This window comes from Schistocerca americana, chromosome 1 (genome assembly GCF_021461395.2).
Source record: "Schistocerca americana isolate TAMUIC-IGC-003095 chromosome 1, iqSchAmer2.1, whole genome shotgun sequence".
Lineage (NCBI taxonomy): Eukaryota > Metazoa > Arthropoda > Insecta > Orthoptera > Acrididae > Schistocerca > Schistocerca americana.
Window position 1 is genome coordinate 816712701 of NC_060119.1, and position 21540 is coordinate 816734240.

At 43.3% G+C, this 21540-nt stretch overlaps 1 protein-coding gene and 1 non-coding gene across 2 annotated transcripts in view; one reads left to right on the top strand and one right to left on the bottom strand.

The window, feature by feature from the left end:
* LOC124594408 (peroxidase-like) overlaps positions 1 to 21540 on the top strand; it is a 193027-nt gene that overhangs the window by 60359 nt on the left and 111128 nt on the right. Inside the window, exons 5-7 of the mRNA XM_047132781.1 lie at positions 4338 to 4502; positions 9208 to 9258; positions 13557 to 13749. Of these exons, the coding sequence (XP_046988737.1) occupies positions 4338 to 4502; positions 9208 to 9258; positions 13557 to 13749 (409 nt within the window). The remainder of the gene's footprint in view (positions 1 to 4337; positions 4503 to 9207; positions 9259 to 13556; positions 13750 to 21540) is intronic.
* Positions 14376 to 14452, bottom strand: Trnat-agu. Its single transcript has one exon. It is a non-coding gene; the product is annotated as a tRNA-Thr (tRNA).

The following is a 21540-nucleotide window of genomic DNA, read 5'->3' on the forward strand; positions in this document are numbered from 1 at the left end:
GTTACAAACTAACTTTACAAGTTGTGAATTATTTGATTAAATGTACTTGATCCAAACTGCACAGGAAAGGATGAATCTCACTATCTTAATTACAAGAAGAAACTCATAACTGGTATTTTTTTGAGTCTTTACAACTTAAGTTATACAAGGCGAGTTTGTTAAATTGTTCAAACTGCAGGAAACTATCTCTGAGACGATAAGCAACAAATACGTCATATGGACGTATGGGCGGAGATGCGATCCAGTGGATGTGCATCCACTTGAAGGTGGAGATAAAATGTCGTCGACACTGACATCGAATCATAACGGCGCAAGTGGCTCTCCAGCATGGAGTAAGCCAGGCAATCGTGTGAACATCATCCACAACTGTCACTATCTGAATCACGTACAATGCATGCAGTCCTCATTACCTGTGCATTTGCCACCACGGCGAAGGTTTTGTCGTTGGTTCTTCACGCAGGCCGCTACGGTGATGGGATTTCTGTCATCCGACTTGTTTACAGAAGGCGTTTCCCCAAAGGAGCGGTCTCGTCAACTTTCACACCACCGACCTGTTGGCAACGGAAAATCCCCACGGTGTGGTGGCTGCGAACCATCAGCACCAGTTCAGTCTCAAAGTGTGCGCAGGGATTATTGGCGAACGCCTAATGGGACCAGTCGTCCTTGCACAACGCCTGATAGGCAAATATGGGCTTCTTGAGGGTGACTCTGTCTCCTCTGCTGGAAGACGTGTATTTGGTGATACCAAGAGTAAAGCGGATACTATAGCCCGACTGAAATCACTTGCTAGTGAACTCTCACAGCTGATCAATTCACTTCCGATTCCTCGTCCGGCCGATGTGGCAACACTGTAGCGGCAATTGACAGATGTCAACTGTTAAGTAATTTTAATCGGACTATACATGATGGTGCTTCAGCACATTGCCCTCTTGGATATGGAGCCAACACACTAGTGCAGGCAGAACATTTCCACTAGCCTAGTGTGTTCTCAAATGTGTTGTCAGCCACTGAAACCTACACTGTCAAATACTTTATACCTCCACCTTCAAGTAGAAGTGCCTCCCATGCAACCCAATTCCAGCCAGAAGTCTGTAAGACCTGTTCTGCTCCTGATCATCTCAGCAATCGTTTCGTGCAGTTTCTTCCCATTTACCAAAATCACCCTGTAAAAAAAAAAAATAAAAAAAAAATTAAAAAAAAAAATGGCATTTAGCCCGCAGCTCGTGGTCGTGCGGTAGCGTTCTCGCTTCCCACGCCCGGGTTCCTGGGATCGATTCCCGGCGGGGTCAGGTATTTTCTCTGCCTCGTGATGGCTGGGTGTTGTGTGATGTCCTTAGGTTAGTTAGTTTTAAGTAGTTCTAAGTTCTAGGGGACTGATGACCATAGCTGTTAAGTCCCATAGTGCTCAGAGCCAAAAAAGCACTTCGACTCTTAAGGAAAAGTTCATCCTCCAAAATCACCTCATCGCAGTTCTGCAAATGCCTGTCCGGTAATGATTTACTTATCTGAAGAAAGAAGAAAAAGTTACCAGGTGCCATGACTACTATAATGTATTTTTGTTTCTTAGACTACTTGGTTCATTTTTCGGTTTCTTATACAAGACGTGGTCATTGTTGAAGTAAATCAAGTATTAGTCACAGTTAAATTGCTTCTCAACATATCCTCAGATATATAAGTGTTTGCAAACATTCGTAACTCACGTTCGGCAAGAACATAATAAGTAAATTCCTTAACACAGTGTTACTATGACTGACATTTCTTAAATTTCATAAATTCGTTACTATATGTATTATTATTATTATTGCCGTAAATACAGCTAACGTAATATTGCTAGTAAGTTGCGCTCTACCAAAACTACGGTTCAGTAGTTTTGGTCCACAACATAAATGACATAGTAAATGGTAGCACTATCGGTAGTATTGCTAGCACTGATGGGAAAAGAAACATAAATGAAATGTGAGAGAGAATCTGACAGCCGACGACTGGTATTTATTTGATTGTTTGTTTTGCCCATTATTCGAACGCACATCATTCAGTGTTAGCCCACTGAGTATTTTCTATCCTTACAAAATATGGATTGCATTTTATAAATAATAAAGATTAGATGATCGCGTAACTCCTGTGCTTTTATATAACCAAAGCCATTACTTTTGATGGAAGTACACACACACACACACACACACACACACACACACACACACACACACACATATATATATATATATATATATATATATATATATATATATATATATATATATATATATATGTGTGTATGTATTGTACGCAGGAGAATGTGCTTCATCATGACCAAAGGCAAGAGTTTCCGGTTATTGAGGACGGTAGTTTCTGAACGACAGAAACATGTACTCTATGTGATCAAAAGTATCCGGATACTTGGCTGAAAATGACTTACAAATTCGTGGCGCCCTCCATCGGTAATTCTGGAATTCAGCCCAACCTTAGCCTTGATGACAGCTTCCACTCTCGCAGATATACGTTCAATCAGTTGCTGGATGTTTTCTTGGGGAATGGCAGCCGATTCTTCACGAAATGATGCACTTAGGAGAGGTATCGACGTCGGTCAATGAGACCTGACACAAAGTCGGCGTTCCAAAACGTCCCAAAGGTATTCTGTAGGGCCCACGTCAGGACTCTGTGCAGGCCAGTCCATTACAGGGATGTTATTGTCGTTTAACCACTCCGCCACAGACCATGAATTATGAACAGGTGCTCGAGCGTGTTGAAAGATGCTATCGCCATCCCCGAATTGCTCTTCAACAGTGGGAAGCAAGAAAGTGCTGAAAACATCAATGTAGGCCTGCGCTGTGATAGTGCCACGCAATACAAAAAGGGGTGCAAGCCCCCTCCATGAAAAACACGACAACACCATAACACCACCACCCTCCAATTTTACTGTTGGCACTACACACATTCGCCATACCCACACCTTGCCATCGGATCGCCACATTGTGTACGGCGATTCGTCACTCCACAGAACGTTTCCCACTGTTCAGTCGTCCAATGTTTGCGCTCGTTTGGCATTTACTGGCTTGATCATGAAATCTAAGTTTTCTCACGTCCCACCTAACTGTCATAGTACTTGCAGTGGATCCTGATGCAGTTTGGAATTCCTGTGTGATGGTCTGGATAGATGTCTGCCTGTTACACATTACGACCCTCGTCCACTATCGGCGGTCTGTGTCAGTCTACAGACGAGGTCGGCCTGTATGCTTTTGTGCTGTACGTGTCCCTTCACGTTTCCACGTAACAATCACGTCGGTAACAGGGGAACCTAGGGATGTTTAGAAGTGTGGAAGTCTCGCGTACAGAGGTATGACACAAGTTACACCCAGTCACCTGACCACGTTTGAAGTGCGTGAGTTCCGCGGAGCGTCCCATTCTGCTCTCTTACGATGTCTAAGGACTGCTGAGGTCGCTGATATGCAGTACCTGGCAGTAAGTGGCAGCACAATACACCTAATGTGAAATCCTTTTGGTTTTGGGGGTGTCCGGATACTTTTGATCACCTAGTGTATATAAGTTCTAGGAAGTATTGAAGCGATGTTTGATATTGTTTTGTTTTGCGTTTATTTTTTTATTTCACCTTTTTGTTGAGGAATTTGAGTTTTATAGACCTATATGACAAATCTTATCGTTTTCTTTATTTTTGCCACAACGTCGCTCTGTTTCACGTTACAAATCATTAATTTAGAATAAAACCTGGATTAAACTTTGACAGTTTCAATTTTGCTGTGAATACTGTTAACTTTTATGTAACAGACAAGGGGAAAACTATGTAGAACAAAAATGTTCTGTAGCTTACCCTGCACTTTAGATATTCTCTTTCGAATTCTAGATACTTCACCACTTACTGTTTTTAGGGGACTCTAGTATGACACTGACCGCATAAGTAAAGAAAGCGATCGTTAAGAGGTAATGCCCTATAGGTATGCAACAGACCTAATGCACAGGTAACGTGGGTACGACGTCGACTGACCAAGCCTGCTAGGAAAGTTTACTGTAACTTTCCTAGCAGGCTTGGTCAGTTGAGGTCGTACGCACATGGCCTGTGCATTAGGTTTTTTGCATATCTACGCTTACTTAGAATAGTCTACGGTAGCCTAAGGTAGTTTTATGACTCCAACTGCTAGATAACAAAAGTAAATAATTGTGTACTCTTTCACAATATTTGAACTAGTTATAAACTAGGTCTTGCTTGAAACATTTTACTGGCGAATAATTCGTTGTGCTTTAGTACGTATTACAGGTAGCAGACCAGAGACTACGTCAGCAGTACATAAATAAGTTGACGGTGGTGTTTTTGGTGTCCTCAGGCGACGCAGCGAGAGCAGCAGGAGCTGCAGGTGCGGCTGCAGGCGCAGCTGAGCGGCGCGCCACCTGTGCAGCAGCAGCAGGAGCAGCAGCAGCAGCAGCTGTTGCCTCTGCCTCTGCCGCTGCCGCCGCCGGTGCCTATAGAGCTGCCGGACCAGCTGCAGCAGGTACGCAACCAGTCACAGCAGCGCATTTCGCTGCAAGACAAACAGATGTCACGAGCGTGTTCTTGTATTTGTTCCTTATTCAGCTCCAGTAACATGTGTGGGCCTGTAACACGCTAGAAACAAATACAGAAAGTCACCTCAAGTTAAATGAATACAGCCTACGATGCATACGATCTGCGAGAGGTAGCCAAAGTTTTAACTATCAAATCGAAAACGATTTTTGTTTGTTGGTGGTAAATCACGCGCAAGATAACTTGGCCGCTGCACAGAAACGTATTACTGTTCTCAGCGCTGTTCCGGAGGGGGCCTGCCTTAGTTTTCCGCCGCCTAATGGGCAGTGTGCTTCGTCCGTCATAAACAAAAGATTCTCTGCCCGCTTCAGCGCACTGTGGCAATGGAGAAGCACGAACGCCGGTTGCTCTTCAATCTTCCTCAAACGAAAAAAAGATTCTCATTTCATAGCCTACTTTCGCAACTTCATGATGAACTACCTGTAATTTCGTTAATGATCGTAGTTATCATGATACTTCTACATTAACTCTCGCATTACAAAGGGGGGGGGGGGAGGCGGGCGGGTACTTCATGCCAAACTTCTGAAAATATTTTAATCTAGTCAGTTAATTTTATAATTTTGAAAAAAAATGTTTTTTGCTTTTAATGAATTCTTCTACCAAATTCCATAAACGTTTAAAATTTTTCGGTCGAACTTAACCCAAAAATTTAAATCTCAGCAGCAGATGTCACTTTTCCCAAAGAATTTCGTATTCTATATTTCCTGGTTCAGGGCCTTACTTGCATATCAGTAGCTGTGTAAAAATTGTGTTGAGAGCAAAAATCAACGATAATGAACGAAATTTGTTTTCTTTAAATTTTTTGTGGCGGTTGTCAGACTGGTAGTACACATTATTGAAAGTAGGCTGATATTGCTAAAATGTATTTTCAGGTTCTGGATCCTACTTACACACCTGTTTTAACCCCCTCCCCCCTCCTCCGCCCCCCCCCCCCTCCTCCACCTTGGTTGCGTGCATTATGGAAAATGCCTTGGTATTGCTACGGTTAAGTAAGCTACTGCTTGAAAATCGAATATTTTGCAAACAAAAAGAGGGTTTACTAGGAGTTTCTGTTTGCTACATGTTAGGTCATACAGTGCTGCACAGAAAAGGAAGCTAATATACCGAATTTTTCTTTGAAACTTGAGATGAGATCTATAGCTATCTCCATTTTCAATGATCGCAAATGACACAGTGAACATGAAAAACTCATAACATTTCACAAACGTATCGAGACATCAAAAAAAAGTGTTTGGTAATCATAGCAGGCAAAACAGTATTTTGCCATATAGCTACCATGCGAAACTTTCTTGTGTACTGCAGTAGATGAATAGCTACAGATTTTTTCGATGAAATGACGAAACTATTTTAGGGTCGTCGTCATAACCTATTGACATGACTTGTCCTGAATTGTTTGTCTAGTAATAGTTTCAGAATTCTCTCTCAATTGCAAGTGCATTAGCATATTAGTGAGGTGATATTCTTTCTTGCCACAATAGCTAATTTTAACATGGCACCAAAAGAAAGAAGATATGGTTTACAATTCAGGCGAAAATAGAAGACTCCTCCTGTTGCAATTCCAGCGTAATCCTATAACCCTCTGTGTTCTTAAAAACAAACGGTGGCTTGTAGAATTATTGATCGTCCTGGCATAACGTGTTAATATTATCCTTCGCAGGTTCACTAGTTGTAGCTTACAAGTCATGCTTGTTAGCAGGCTTAAGCTGTTGCGCTATATCTCGCCTACAGTGCTGGCCACTGGCCACTAGCAACACAACCCTCACCACCACCGTTGTGCCCTTCCCTACTACGCCGCCTGCGCAGGTAGGGACCAAGTTATTCTGTTTGCACTCCACACGTCTGTAGTCCGTGTGCACACTGACATAGTTGGGCCACGGTGCCGCAGAACACCGCTAAAGGCGCCAAAACAAAATGGTGCAACAGACTAATTAAGTAGAGTACTGTGCCGCAATTCGCTTCCTGCATCTGAAGGGGAGCAACGCTGCAATAGTTGATGCATAGTTGGTGGACGCGGACGACAATCAAACATCAATATGTGAACAGTGGTTCTTTTCACGTTATCTGAGACCAACGGAGAAGTGGCAGGCGATTACTCTGTGAAGAACCTAAAATCGCAAGACAAATGGAGGCCCAATTGCTAGAAGACCACCAAATCAAAACCGAGGTGATAGAAGAAAACAAAACAAAAGAAATAGTGAACTGAGGCAGCAGCAGAAATAATGTAAATGTCTCAAACCAGACCAGGTGACTTCTGTAACGGACTAATTCGTATGGACAACTATTGAGTCCATCTCTACGTTTCCGAGACAAAGGATAGTGAATCGAGGCAGGAGCAGAAATAATGTAGATGTCTCAAGCCAGTCCAGGTGACTTATATAGCAGATTAATTCTCATGGACAATTGTTGAGTCTATCTCTACGTTTACGAGACAAAGGAGCAAAGTAAGCAGTGAAAACATGTGGATTCACCACAGCCGATTAAAGTGATAAGCCTACCATTGTCATGCAAGATGTTGCAGGTTTTGGGGCTGCCATGGTGGAGTGCTAACAGATCATGCTCGTAAGGGGCAAACTGTCGCAGAATGAGACTACCGATAACCATTGGGGGCTATCAAATTTGGTCTCGCGCCACGCATTTCATCGCATGGCACTCAGTGACTTGTTCCTAATTCCTCGGATGAAGAAATCATTGCGTGACTGTCATTTCCAGAATGACAACTAGGTTATTTGAGGTGGACCGTTCTCTGAACAGCCAAAATGCTGATTTCCAAACAAGGTCTGTACCAAGTCATCCATCTTTGGGGAAAATGTGTCGCATTGAAGGGTGAACGTGTAGTGAAGAACCAATACCACCACCAATTTCCGTCGTCCCAACTTGATTATTTTTTCGATTCTCTGCCGGCCGTTGTGGCCGAGCGGTTCTAGGCGCTTCAGTCTGGAACCGCGCGACCGCTAGGTCGCAGGTTCGAATCCTGCCTCGGGCATGGATGTGTGTGATGTGCTTAGCTTAGTTAGGTTTAAGTAGTTCTAAGTTCTATGGGACTGATGACCTCAGATGTTAAGTCCCATAGCACTCAGAGCCATTTGAACCATTTTCGATTCCCTAATTGAAACTTTATGATTACATCTCGTCTATAGTTTCTTTTCTCTGTCGAATTAGGGTCATAAATAAGGCATCTTGATTCCAAGTAAAAACATTGGAGTTAATGCATTTACACACGTCTCAGCCTGCCGTAAGTGACAATAACGAAGTACCAGCTGGTGTAGTGGAGGCTCTACAGTAATCATCGTGAAACTTCTGGTCTCTTTAAAAGTGACTTCAACCGCTTTCAGCAATTTTTATTTCTATCATTATTGCCAGCCACCTGCTTCACTTACGCATCGGCAACATTCTTACGTTTTGAACTGGGCGTTTGTACCTACCTACGAATTACTATAATTTGTTGACTTGTCTTGTAAACCTCATGGAATTGGCGTTCATTGTCTCTATGTTCAGCCTATCTTCGTAAAAATCTATTACTGCACTAACATAGCACACAAGTAAACACAAATGTATATTTCTAACACAAATATCAAACTATGTCAGTTGCACCCATAAAACATCAGTGACACTGCAGTGTTTTCCAGAATGCAAACGGAACTTGCGTAAGATGCCTGATCACCTCTCGTAGAAACAGTTTTATCGAGTAATTCCTTGGCATGTTATGTGTGAAACGAAGTTTCAGCTGAATTTATATAACCATATGTGAAACTTTAGCGAAAGAACTCATCTCACGTAGAAGTTTGTAGATTCCCGGAGTTAGACCTGCAGTCCGATGCATCTGTTGTGTGAGAAGCCGACTATGGTTGTCAGTTTATGTTTCCTCGAAGGAAAATGCTATCATCGACTGTCATGACCTCTGCAGCAACTGTATGGCTTGCGAGTTATTGAGATTCTGAAATAATTATCCAAAACGCTTGTCACCTCTGCCAGTGAAGAGACGGAAAATTTTGTGAAAATGCATTCTCAGTGTAACATGAGTTTGTAACGACCGCGGAGGCAGTCATAGTCTAACGTTATGGAAGGATGTTAACAACAGGGAACAATGTACATTAATTGTGAAGCAGTTTGATAGGCTATCCGATTTGTAGTGGTCTCAAAATAATGTAACATGACTACTTCGCCACATTTGCACTTTAGCACCATACAGATATCAGTTAGCTTTTCCCCATTAACATTTTCCGAAAATTCGTGAAGTATGCAAAAACAATTGTCTAAAACACAGAAAGGAAAATAGTCAATTCTTTTCCTTCATTAAGTAACACGCGGAGGACTACGGCCATAGTTACTAAAGTACACTGTTTGGAGTACAATTTTATTGCTATTCTTGATCTTATAATCGATTGTTAACACTGTTGAATTAACTGAAAAGGAATTGTGCAATAATGGTACCATTTGTATATGTCTACGGAGCAGAATAAGTAATTAACTACTAAAGCCTATGCATTTTGTCATTCTGGAAGTAACTCATTATTCTACGGCTTCGTTGAGCCATGGTCACTGACAAAAAATTACTGGTGAGTTACATAAATTCACTGCCTTCTAAGAGTAGTCGTTATTCAGTTATCTTATCTTATATTTTGTTTGCCTTGCAGATACAGCCCATTGCTCCGCCGGTACAAGTGGTGCAAGTTGAAATACCAACTGTAAGTATCAATAGTTTCTCATCTTTCTGATAGAGAAATCTAATTTAGTTTTTACTGAAATATCAAAGTTGGGAGATAACTATTCATTCTCTACTGCATCTGTCTCAACATTACCACATACTCCTATCTCTAAACGCAAAACATAAAATGTAATTGAAAGAAAATTCAGTAAATGTCCAACGTTCAAGTAAGTGTTATTCTGTCAAAGACTGACATTATGAGATGGTGTTTTTCAGAGAAACAGCTCTATAACTTCTTATTGAAATTGATACAGATCAACCATTACCGTTTATTGCAAATGGTTTTTACAATTGACCGTAACGGTTTCACTAATTCACGGCAACTGTGTTTTTTGAAACAGCTTTTCGGACGTTTTCAGTCATACAGAGAGACTCGTAAATATGTTGTTGCAAGGTGCTACAGGTGTCGTCGCCCTCCACCCCCTCCTTGCTAATTTTGCAGATATTATGTTAGCAATCAACTTTATAGCAAAGTCAATGTAACATGTTCACCTCAGCGTGTTTGAAGGTATTGTTGACGCGAGATTGTAGTTTGTGGTGTGCTGCTAAAGGTGGCACACTATTGTACTTTTTGGTCTTGATACATACTCCAGTGATTTAGTTATGAATATGGCTGTACTTTCAACCGTCCTATTTACCGAATGTCGCTGTTCTAAATTATTAGAGAAACTCCAATAGCATGCGAGGTGGAAGCTATAAGCGTGTAACATCCCTGTTTCAAAGCGCACTAATGTAATGGGCTCGTGTTTATACCCTTACTATTGCTTTCCAAATACATTTTGTCTGAGAAAATAGGACCGTCATCATTAAAGTGCGACAGCACTCAAAACATGCAAACTTTTGTTGAGTCGCTATGAAGCTATACTACAATGAACAAAATTTCTGTCTACTTGATAATCAAATTAATTCACCGTACGATTAAAATAGAACGCTGCTGTTTACAGTAAAGTTAACTTTCTCACAAAACTATCTTCTTCCATACATTTTTGTATTCATGTAGCATACAAAAAGTGACCGAATTCGTCCTCTGGCGTCGTTTACTGAAGCTATTTCAATCATGTGTTGTGGACTGTTCGGCTTTCTGCTTGCAGTGTTCGTGAGCTTCTGTAGCTACACAGAGACACGCTGGGACGTACTCATATATTTTTCCCAATCGGCCGATCCGTTGATTCCCGTTACAAAAGAGATATGTGACAGCAATGTGGATAACCACACCGAATTAGTAAAACTCACTTCTGAAATGTCATCGTATTGTTCTAGCAGGCTGATGTGGATGAACTTCGAGGACAAGATATATTTTCTCAGCTTTAAATTTGTGCATAACTGTATGAAACCGAAGTCGCGTTCAGAATTTAACAATTTAAGAGGGTGCCTCGGCTCAACCACATTTATGACGTTAATCACCTTAAAAGCTGGTTACATCAAAACCGATGCGTTTCGCGACAGAAATCTTGCATATTTACACATATATACCATCACGAGAATCAGGATAACTCATCGAATAAAAGTTCATGACTGAGACTAAGTTGTCTTCAAACAATCCTGTTGGAGGAACATCCGCAACTGAGCATTATAACGGAAGTTGAAGATAGCGCTTCAGTTGTAAAGTTCTTTTCTTATCACACGACCGGTTTCGGGCTCTTATAAGCCCATCTTCAGATGTCGTAACTTGGTGCTGTGGGCCCCGAGCGCCGCGGCGAACGCGTACTAGGGGCGGTGTGCTACCTATGAGCGCTGAACAGGGAAGATGGGTTTATAAGAGCCCGAAACCGGTCCTGTGATAATAAAAGAACTTTATAGCTGAAGCGATATTTTCAACCTCTGGTAAGTTGTCTTCGTTTGCTTCACTCGACAATCCTCTGACCGGGCACAGTTTCCGTCGTAGCCACACAGCCTGTCGAATAACGCAGCGTCCTTGGTCAGTAGCATGTATTACTCAACTTATCACGGTTTGTGGACAGTTATTCTTGTGAGCGTACACGAAGACGATTTAGAATGAAAATTATTTTTAGTTTTGAACCAATCTGTAATTTCTGTGCTTTTAAAGCTATTAACATTACAAGTGTGTCTGAGCGGAAACATTGTCTTAAATTATCTCAGCGTCTCAAGCCATTTCTACTAGCTGCTGAACTACAGTCTATTGAGATTTTCAGTATGACTGAAAAGCAGTGTAGTATGATACCAAACCACACAGGGTGCACCATAATTAATACTGAAAATTGATAGGGGTGAAAGCAGACACCTAATGATCCACCTTCTGTCACAATAGGTATCTCTCCTACACTCTGTGCATCTTATTCTCGTCAGTCGCCCTCCTATAAGACTTTTTCCTACCCTCTCTTGGCAGATTTCTTCACTTATATTTTGTTTTTTCCTAACAGCCACTGTCACTGCCGTTTCAATCTTCTCCTCTTCCTTTATCGTTTTCGATTCTGATAATACTAAACATGGCTTTAAATGAGCGAAGCTAATCGATATCATTCTAAATGCCCTTAACCATTGCTAATATATTATTATTATTGTTAGTTGTTTGTAGTAGTATTATTAATGAGAATGTTTTATAATATGCTTGGCATGTGTTTCTGCTAATCGGGTATAAGAGAGGGCCTTAAGGCCCTAATCTGGTTGGGCTAAATAAGCAATAAATAAGTAATAAATAAATAATAGAATCAACAACCATTAAAAATAACTCAGCAGACAAGACGTTTACGAAATAATTGTAAATGTGTGGTTACAAGCAGCTACTCACTACAGTGTGAAATATTATCTTAGTTAGTACAAATATGTTTCAAAAGTGAACGTGGCGACTTATTCGACATCTAAGTGAGCTCAAATTGCGCCCAAGGCTTCAGCACGTTGCATGTTACAATGTACTGTACACTCGTACATGTTCAAGAGTTTGTTTCACTTGTCTTGCTCGCTTTTGTATACGATAATGCACCTTGCAATGAATTAAGAATTTTTTCGAACACTCCTAGATCATGTCGTAAATCTCGACACTTACTGCACAGTTCGCTGCTCTACTTCCTCACCCGCATTTTGAGATGATCCAGACAGAAAAAATCAGAGGATTGAGGTTAGGTGACCTTGGAAGACAGGGTAAAGCCTCTGCTACACCTATCCATTTTGGACCTATTGGCGCGTTAGATGTGTTACATCAACAGCAATATATAGCAGTGCTACTTCACGCATCCACCACATTCCGGAACAGTGGGCTGTGGGTGAAATTTGAGCACAATTAGTTGGGGATTTAATCGAAGAGTTTGCCTTTCAAATACATTTGTACTAGCTAGGACTATACTCGATGCTGAAATCAGTGATGGTTCGTAACCACACATTAGCAAATATCTCGTAAACGCCACGTCTGCTGACTTGTTTTTACTAGAGGGCTGTTGATTCTACTATCACATACTGTAAGTAGGCTGTTTAGGTTTTTACGTTGGTAAGGCCACGTAGCGCTCTGTATGAAAATCACTGACTGTCTGTGTGCAGTCTGTGGCTGGTTTGCATTCCTGGAATATTCACTATTGTAGTGTTGGGCAGTTGGATGTGAACAGTGCGTAGCGTTGCGCAGTTGGAGGTGAGCCGCCAGCAGTGGTGGATGTGGGAAGAGAGATGGCAGAATTTTGAGAGCGGACGATCTGGACGTGTGTCCGTCAGAAAAAGGAAGTTTGTAAGACTGGATGTCATTATGACTTTTGAACACTATTAAGGTAAATACATTGTTTGTTCTCTATCAAAATCATTCATTTGCTAACTATATGCCTATCGATAGTTAGTGCCTTCAAGAGTCTTTTATTTAGCTGGCAGTATTGGCGCTCGCTGTATTGCAGTAACGAAGATTTTTGTGAGGTAACTGATTCATGAAAGGTATAGATTATTGTTAGTCAGGACCATTCTTTTGTAGGGATTGTTGAAAGTCAGATTGCATTGCGCTATAAATATTGTGTGTCAGTTTAGTGTTGATCAGAATAAGTAAAGAGAGAAATGTCTGAGTGTTTGAAAATCAAATAACGTAGAAGTTTTGCAGCACTATCATTTATAAATTTTTTCTAAGGGGATGTTTTAATACTTTCACCATATAAGTTTTCGCTATTAATTATGGCAAACCCTGAATATCTGTAGGACACAAACTGGTCCTGCCATTTGGAACACGTGGATTAATCCGATATTTTTATTCTGGAGAAACTGAGATGATCCTTTGTGAGATATTCTGCAGCAATCAGCCAGCTGGCAGCTGTAGCGTAGTGTCCTGACGGTGGCGCGCGGCGCTTGCAGCAGGTGGTGGTGGAGGTGCAGGAGGTGGGCTCTGCGCCGCCCTGCTCCACGCAGTCCGGGCTGGCGGGCGCGTGCCGGCCGCTGGTGCAGTGCATCACCTTCTACGCCGAGGTGCCCGAGCTGCGCCGCCAGCCCTGCCGTCTCCAGGACAACGAGCTGGGCGTCTGCTGCCCGCTGCGCAGGGAGTCCGCAGGCAAGTCCCCTCTTCGCTCTATTCTGCTCTGTACTCGCACATACTCAAGTTCTCTGTACGAGATGGCGGCTGGGGAATATTCTCATTAAGCAAGTACAACATATGCTCAAGTGTCAGATCTCAAGCCTCCACATTAGCGCAATGGCTCCCAGAGATCAAAGAATAGTGACTGGCGAGGCGCGGAGGTATTGAGCACAGCAGACAGAAAGCAGAAATATTAAATTCTGCGTTTAAAACTATAGGTGCGGCGGACGAAAAATTAGCCAACCCCGAGAGACTTCAAGCCAACACCACGTAATCTCGCCTGTAGCCTTGTTAATGACCTCATTTTGGCGAGAAAGAGAGTCCACAATGTTCTTCCACATCCGTCGGAAGCTAACCGCTGATGATTAAATCCCAAAGAGCTACAAAATTCTGAGGATGTTTATTGCTACGTTTCATCGGCTATTATAAATAGTCCCAGGCATTTATTACGGGTATGAATGTCTGAAAGAACAGACGTCACTCGGAATCCGCAGCTGTGATACATACGTAAATTGAAGGAGGAAGGGAGAAAGGAAAGGAAAGGAACTGATGACATCAGCTGCATCAGGACTTGATGCGGATTCGGCGGCGACGAGTGAAAATGTATGCCGGACCGGGACTCGAACCCGGGACCTCCTGCTTACTAAGGCAGTTGCGTTAACCCCTGCGCCATCCGGACACAGTGTTCATAGGAAGTGCAAAGATTCTTTCGACACTCTCTCCGATCAGTCTACGTTCCCACCTAGCACCACCTATCCACCGTCCCTGTTCATACCCTTCATACTCACTAATTTCTAGATTCCCGGCGGAGGTCGAACGATATTGCGCATCCGCATTGAAGGTTGTGGTTTCACTGGTTCGAGTCCCCGCTGTCCACACATTTTCACTCGTCGCCGCCGATTCTACATCGAGTCCTAATGCAGCTGATACCATCAGTTCCTTCCATGTCCTTCCCTTTCACCCCTCCCCCTCCCCCTCAAACTACAATTTACGTAATTTACTATGGGACTAAGATCGGGCGTATTTGAGGGGCCGTTCGAGGTGCAACTCGGTGTGCGAGCGTTCGTCAAACCAGAATCGTATGTGTAGGGCCCTGTGAACACGGCTGTTGTCATCCTGAAGAATGGGAGTAATCACAGAATATTCATCTAGACCAATACTCCACAAACCACGTGATAATCTTTGGCGGAGTGATCCCTCCTTTCTTGTTACATTCGCGAACAGCGCGTAGAAGTAGTGGTTGTCGATAAACATGTGTGTCAGCTCTAATTTTTCGAATTTTCGCATCACGAAGATACAGAATAAAGAGCACTACTTGGTAACTGAGAATATTGAAATAATCATTCTGGAGGGTGGAGGGTAAAAATCGTAGAGGGAGACCAAGAGATGAATACACTAAGCAGTTTCAAAAGGATGTAGGCTGCAGTAGGTACTGGGAGATGAAGAATCTTGCACAGGATAGAGTGGCATGGAGAGCTGCATCAAACCAGTCTCCGGAATGAAGACCACAGCAACGGTAACCTGAATGAATGGTCCCACATTCTAGTACGTAAAATACCTCCAAATCGCAACTCATCGCACCACACTGCACGCATACGATCGGTTACTGCCCATTTCCTGTGTTGTTTTGCCCATTGAAGACCTGCAGCTGTATTTACCGCTGAGCGATGGTGTTCTGCGAGGTGCCCTATTACCTGGAGGTTCTCTCGCAATATTCGCTCGGAAACTGATTGAGATGGCCCTGCATTTACTGACACCATCAGTTCCTTTAGAGTTTAAATCTTATTGTCATTGTCCAAGTGTACCACTCGTCTATGGTTCTTGTCTGTTAAGTTCTTTTTACAACCACTGTTCTTACGCCACGTTACATTGTTGTGGTTGTGAATGGTCTAATATACCTTGTAGACATATCGGACAGTCCGCGTTCGTACAACAATAAACTGGGCAATTTCTTCCACGGTGTGATAAAGGGCACATTCAAACACAACAGCTGTTATCACCCATTCTGTTACGCTTCCACGTCGACCCGTCTTACTGCTCTGGTACCATACTACCGACTGCAACATATATTTTCCTTTATTGTTCTTTTACCACCCACGACCCATATGGGCGGCTGGAGTGGGAGGAGGACGCCATCAGCGGTAGAGCAAACCACACTTCATCCCAAACCTTTAAAAATACAAACAAAGACGAAACATATGTGACTAAAAGGTGAAAAACTTACTTACGGATTTAAAACCTATAGGAAGGGTCAATTTTGTTACCTTTACAAAAACATTACACCAGTTGTTTTTCTATATTGATTAAATTAAAATGTGAAGACTGAGAGATAAAAATAAAATCTAGAAAAACAACACTACGCTGGGAGAAAAGGATATTGGGAGGAGAAAAGGTATTGTATAGGGTTGTAAGGTGTGGTTGAAAAATATGAGTCCATTGGGTATGTAACCAAGCAGATGGAGGTAGGCAGTATCCAACCAAAACATTTTGTTCAAAAATGGTTCAAATGGCTCTGAGCACTAGGGGACTTAACATCTGAGGTCATCAGTCCCCTAGAACTTAGAACTACTTAAACCTAATCTAAGGACATCACACAAATACAAGCCCGAGGCAGGATTCGAACCTGCTACCGTAGCGGTCGCGCGGTTCCAGACTGAAGCGCATAGAACCAGCAAAGCATTTTGTGGTTCCCGTTGTAAGATGATGTCGGTCAGTGAAGGATTCGTTCTTGTCTCTGCCCATCAGATGCATCGAGTAGACAGAGGGTTTGGGGAGGGACGGGGTACCTATCGAGAACCGGGAAGACGCGGCTGAGGGCAGCGTTACGAGGCTGCTGGGCGTCGTCGCCAAGGCCGCGAGCCTCGCCTCGCCTCGGCTGGCGCTCCATACGCCACACACTCACTCCGCTTTCCAGTCACACTCGCGTTACATCACTCCCCGCCTGGTCACCCCTACCAGGAACTGCCGTACGGTGCGGTTGTGTCATCAGCAGATCCGCAAGGCTCACCTTAGAATGTGGGACATGAAGTAGCCGTTGCAGTGGGAAATCCAGTTCCGTGAAGCGTGAGCCACAGTTAGTGTTGCCAGACGTCCTGATTTTTAGAGGCCTCATGACTCCTGCCTTGTAAGCTCTACGCGAGACACCAAATTTCCCGAATTTTCCTCACTGCTGACAGTTCTAAATACCAATGCGTATTCACTCCAAGAATGCTCGAGTACGTTAAAGTTCTGAAACGAGTTTCAGAACGAGGCGATAGTGGTAATCAAAAGCGTTACAATACGGTGCACCATGAGATACAGATCACCCAGTACACTTAACGGACGCCTCAGCGAATGCCGGAACTGTACGTTTCGAAAACACTCAACCACTTGGGTGCCATTGTTGGATTATTACCACCAAACCTCTATTTTCTTATCGCTGACTGCCCCTTGCACCCGCCCACATATTCCTTTCGTACTTTAGTTTGCGTTGAGAAACAAAACACGCAGGAAGATAACTCGCAGTTGTGTGCACAACTCCCGTCGACGTTCTCAGTTCATTCAGTCAGTGGAAATACAACTGGTTAGTAACTTACGGAATATGTATAGATTTCGAAACCTAATAAATCAAAACAATATGAATGAAACTATAGGGTTATTACAAATGATTGAAGCGATTTCACAGCTCTACAATAACTTTATTATTTGAGATATTTTCACAATGCTTTGCACACACATACAAAAACTCAAAAAGTTTTTTTAGGCACTCACAAATGTTCGATATGTGCCCCTTTAGTGATTCGGCAGACATCAAGCCGATAATCAAGTTCCTCCCACACTCGGCGCAGCATGTCCCCATCAATGAGTTCGAAAGCATCGTTGATGCGAGCTCGCAGTTCTGGCACGTTTCTTGGTAGAGGAGGTTTAAACACAGAATCTTTCACATAGCCCCACAGAAAGAAATGGCATTGGGTTAAGTCGGGAGAGCGTGGAGGCCATGACATGAATTGCTGATCATGATCTCCACCACAAACGATCCATCGGTCTTCCAATCTCCTGTTTAAGAAATGCCGAACATCATGATGGAAGCGCGGTGGAGCACCACCCTGTTGAAAGATGAAGTCGGCGCCGTCGGTCTCCAGTTGTGGCATGAGCCAATTTTCCAGCATGTCCAGATACACGTGTCCTGTAACGTCTTTTTCGCAGAAGAAAAAGGGGTCGTAAACTTTAAACCGTGAGATTGCACAAAACATGTTAACTTTTGGTGAACTGCGAATTTTCTGCACGAATGCTTGCGGATTCTCTACCGCCCAGATTCGCACGTTGTGTCTGTTCACTTCACCATTAAGAAAAAATGTTGCTTCATCACTGAAAACAAGTTTCGCAGTGAACGCATCCTCTTCCATGAGCTGTTGCAACCGCGCCGAAAATTCAAAGCGTTTGACTTTGTCATCGGGTGTCAGGGCTTGTAGCAATTGTAAACGGTAAGGCTTCTGCTTTAGCCTCTTCCGTAAGATTTTCCAAACCGTCGGCTGTGGTACGTTTAGCTCCCTGCTTGCTTTATTCGTCGACTTCCGCGGGCTATGTGTGAAACTTGCCCGCACGCGTTCAACCGTTTCTTCGCTCACTGCAGGCCGACCCGTTGATTTCCCCTTACAGAGGCATCCAGAAGCTTTAAACTGCGCATACCATCGCCGAATGGAGTTAGCAGTTGGTGGATCTTTGTTGAACTTCGTTCTGAAGTGTCGTTGCACTGTTATGACTGACTGATGTGAGTGCATTTCAAGCACGACATACGCTTTCTCGCCTCCTGTCGCCATTTTGTCTCACTGCGCTCTCGAGCGCTCTGGCGGCAGAAACCTGAAGTGCGGCTTCAGCCCAACAAAACTTTATGAGTTTTTCTACGTATCTGTAGTGTGTCGTGACCATATGTCAATGAATGGAGCTACAGTGAATTTATGAAATCGCTTCAATCATTTGTAATAGCCCTGTACATACTAGTTAGGTACGTTAAGTAAAAGCACTAAAAAATCTAAACACCGTCCGGTCTTACATTTTAAAATTTCATTGGTTTTCTTAAGAAACACAAATCGTACAATTCTTTATTATCCGTGTTTGTCTTCGTATTTAACCCTTTAATGTGCCGAATTTTTTATTAAGGAGTTAATGTGAGCGAGCATATGAGTCATAGATGTCAGGAAGACTAACTGAAAATCCAATTTCCCTCCGAAAAATTTATTACCAACTTATAGTTGGTACTTTTAATAAACAGAACATTACTTTTGAGTAGATTTGTCCCAGGGTACCAATTTTGTCATATCATAAGAAAACATTCTCTAATGTTTGAAAACGTATGTCCTTTTGCTTCCCGGCATTTAGATCTGTGTCCCGTTGATTTTTTTGAACCATCAGTCCCTAAGTTTCAATTTTCTGCAAACTGCATCTGGTACACTATGTGATCAAAAGTATCCGGACACCTGGCTGAAAATGACTTTAAAGTTCGTGGCGCCCTCCATCGGCATTGCTGGAATTCAGTATGGTTTTGGCCCGCCCTTGGCCTTGATGACAGCTTCCACTCTCGCAGGCTTACATTCAATCAGGTGCAGGAGGATTTCTTGGGGAATGGCAGCCCATTCTTCACGGAATGCTGCACTGAGGAGAGGTATCGACGTCGGTCGGTGAAGCCTAGCACGAAGTCGGCGTTCCAAAACATCCCAAACGTGTGCTATAGGATTCAAGTCAGGACTCTGTGCAAGCCCGTCCATTACAGGGATGTTATTGTCGTGTAACCACTCCGCCACAGGCCGTGCATTACGAACTTGTGGTCGATGATATTGAAAGATGCAGTCGGCATCACCGAATTGCTCTTCAACAATGGGAAGCAAGAAGGTGCTTAAAATATCAATGTAGGTGTGTGCTATGATAGTGACACGCAAAACAACAAGGAGTGCAAGCCCCCTTCAAATGGTTCAAATGGCTCTGAGCACTATGGGACTCAACTGCTGTGGTCATAAGTCCCCTAGAACTTAGAACTACTTAAATCTAACTAACCTAAGGACACCACACACATCCATGCCCGAGGCAGGATTCGAACCTGCGACCGTAGCGGTCGTGCGGTTCCAGACTGTAGCGCCTTTAACCGCTCGGCCACTCCGGCCGGCGCAAGCCCCCTTCATGAGAAACACTACCACACCATAACACCACCACCTCCGCCTTATGCACTACACATGCTGACAGATGACGTTCAGCAGGCATTCGCCATACCCACACCCCGCCATCGCATCGCCACATTGTCTACCGTGATTCGTCAATCCACACAACATTTTTCTACTGTTCAATCGTCCAACGTTTACGCTCCTTACACCAAGTAAGACGTCTTTTGACATTTAACGGCGTGATGTGTGGCTTATGAGCAGCCGCTCGACCATGAAATCAAAGTTTTCTAATCTCCCGCCTAACTCCCATAGTACTTGCAATGGATCCTGATGAAGTTTGGAATTCCTGTGTGATGGTCTGGATAGATGTCTGCCTATTACACATTACGACCCTCCTCAACTGTCGGCCCTAAATCGCTCCAGGCAAATGCCGGGATGGTTCCTTTGAAAGGGCGCGGCCGACTTCCTTTCCTGTCCTTCCCTTAACCGATGAGACCGATTACCTCGCTGTCTCGTCTCCTTCCCCAAAACAACCCCCCCCCCAACTGTCGGCAGTCTCTGTCAGTCAACAGACGAGGTCGTCCTGAACGCTTTTGCGCTGTATGTGTCCTTTCACGTTTCCACTTCACGACCACATCTGAAACAGAGGACATAGGGACGTTTATGGGTGTGGAAAACTTGCGTACAGACGTATGACACCCAGTCAACGGACCAGGTTCGAAGTCCGTGAGTTCTGCGGAGCTCCCCATTCTGCTCTCTCACGAAATCCTGAAAAGTCTCAGGACTTCTTTAATGTGGCAGAGGAAGCAGCAGCTTTCATAAAAATAATGGATTCTGTTATAATACATAAGGTTAAATATGACTGTCACAGTCACAAATTGTGTTAAGGCTTACAGTAATAGTTCATGGAAAATTGGAAATTTGTGTTAAGATCTTATGGGACCAAACTGCTGAGGTCATTGGTCCCTAAGCTTACACACTACTTAATCTAACTTAAACTAACTGACGCTTAGGACGACACACACACCCATGCCCGAGGGAGGACTCGAATCTCCGGCGGGGGGAACCGCGGGAACCGTGACAAGACGCGTAGACCACGCGGCTACGCCGCGCTTTTTTTTTTGGGGGGGGGGGGGGGTGAGTGTGTCTGGATACCCTTGATCACATAGTGTAACATTAGCCAGAAATGCCGTAGATGCCATCAGTAAAGGTGTATGACGCACAGCGTCCTTCGCAGCATGTTATACCACAAAGCAGACCAGTGCTACAATACTGATTTTAAGAATACCACATATACTTTCAGTATTGTCCGCCACTGAAGAAAATGCATACTTTCATGAATGCGATTACGTCAACATTCTAACTGTGGCTGACTTGATGAGTTTCGAGGGCCATAAATATATTAAATGGTCTCAGCTCCCCCGTGTACTGATACTTCCGAAATAAAATCGGTCAAATTCTATATTTGTGTGTATTTGGCATCAGCAGCTGCTGTATGAATATTTCATTAACATTAACACTGGTACAGTGTATGCAACAACTGAAATGTGTTTTTCCCTCACGATACACAATCCTTTTATTGTTAAAATATCACGAATATGAGTGTTGTCTCACCCGTCTCTTGCTTACAATT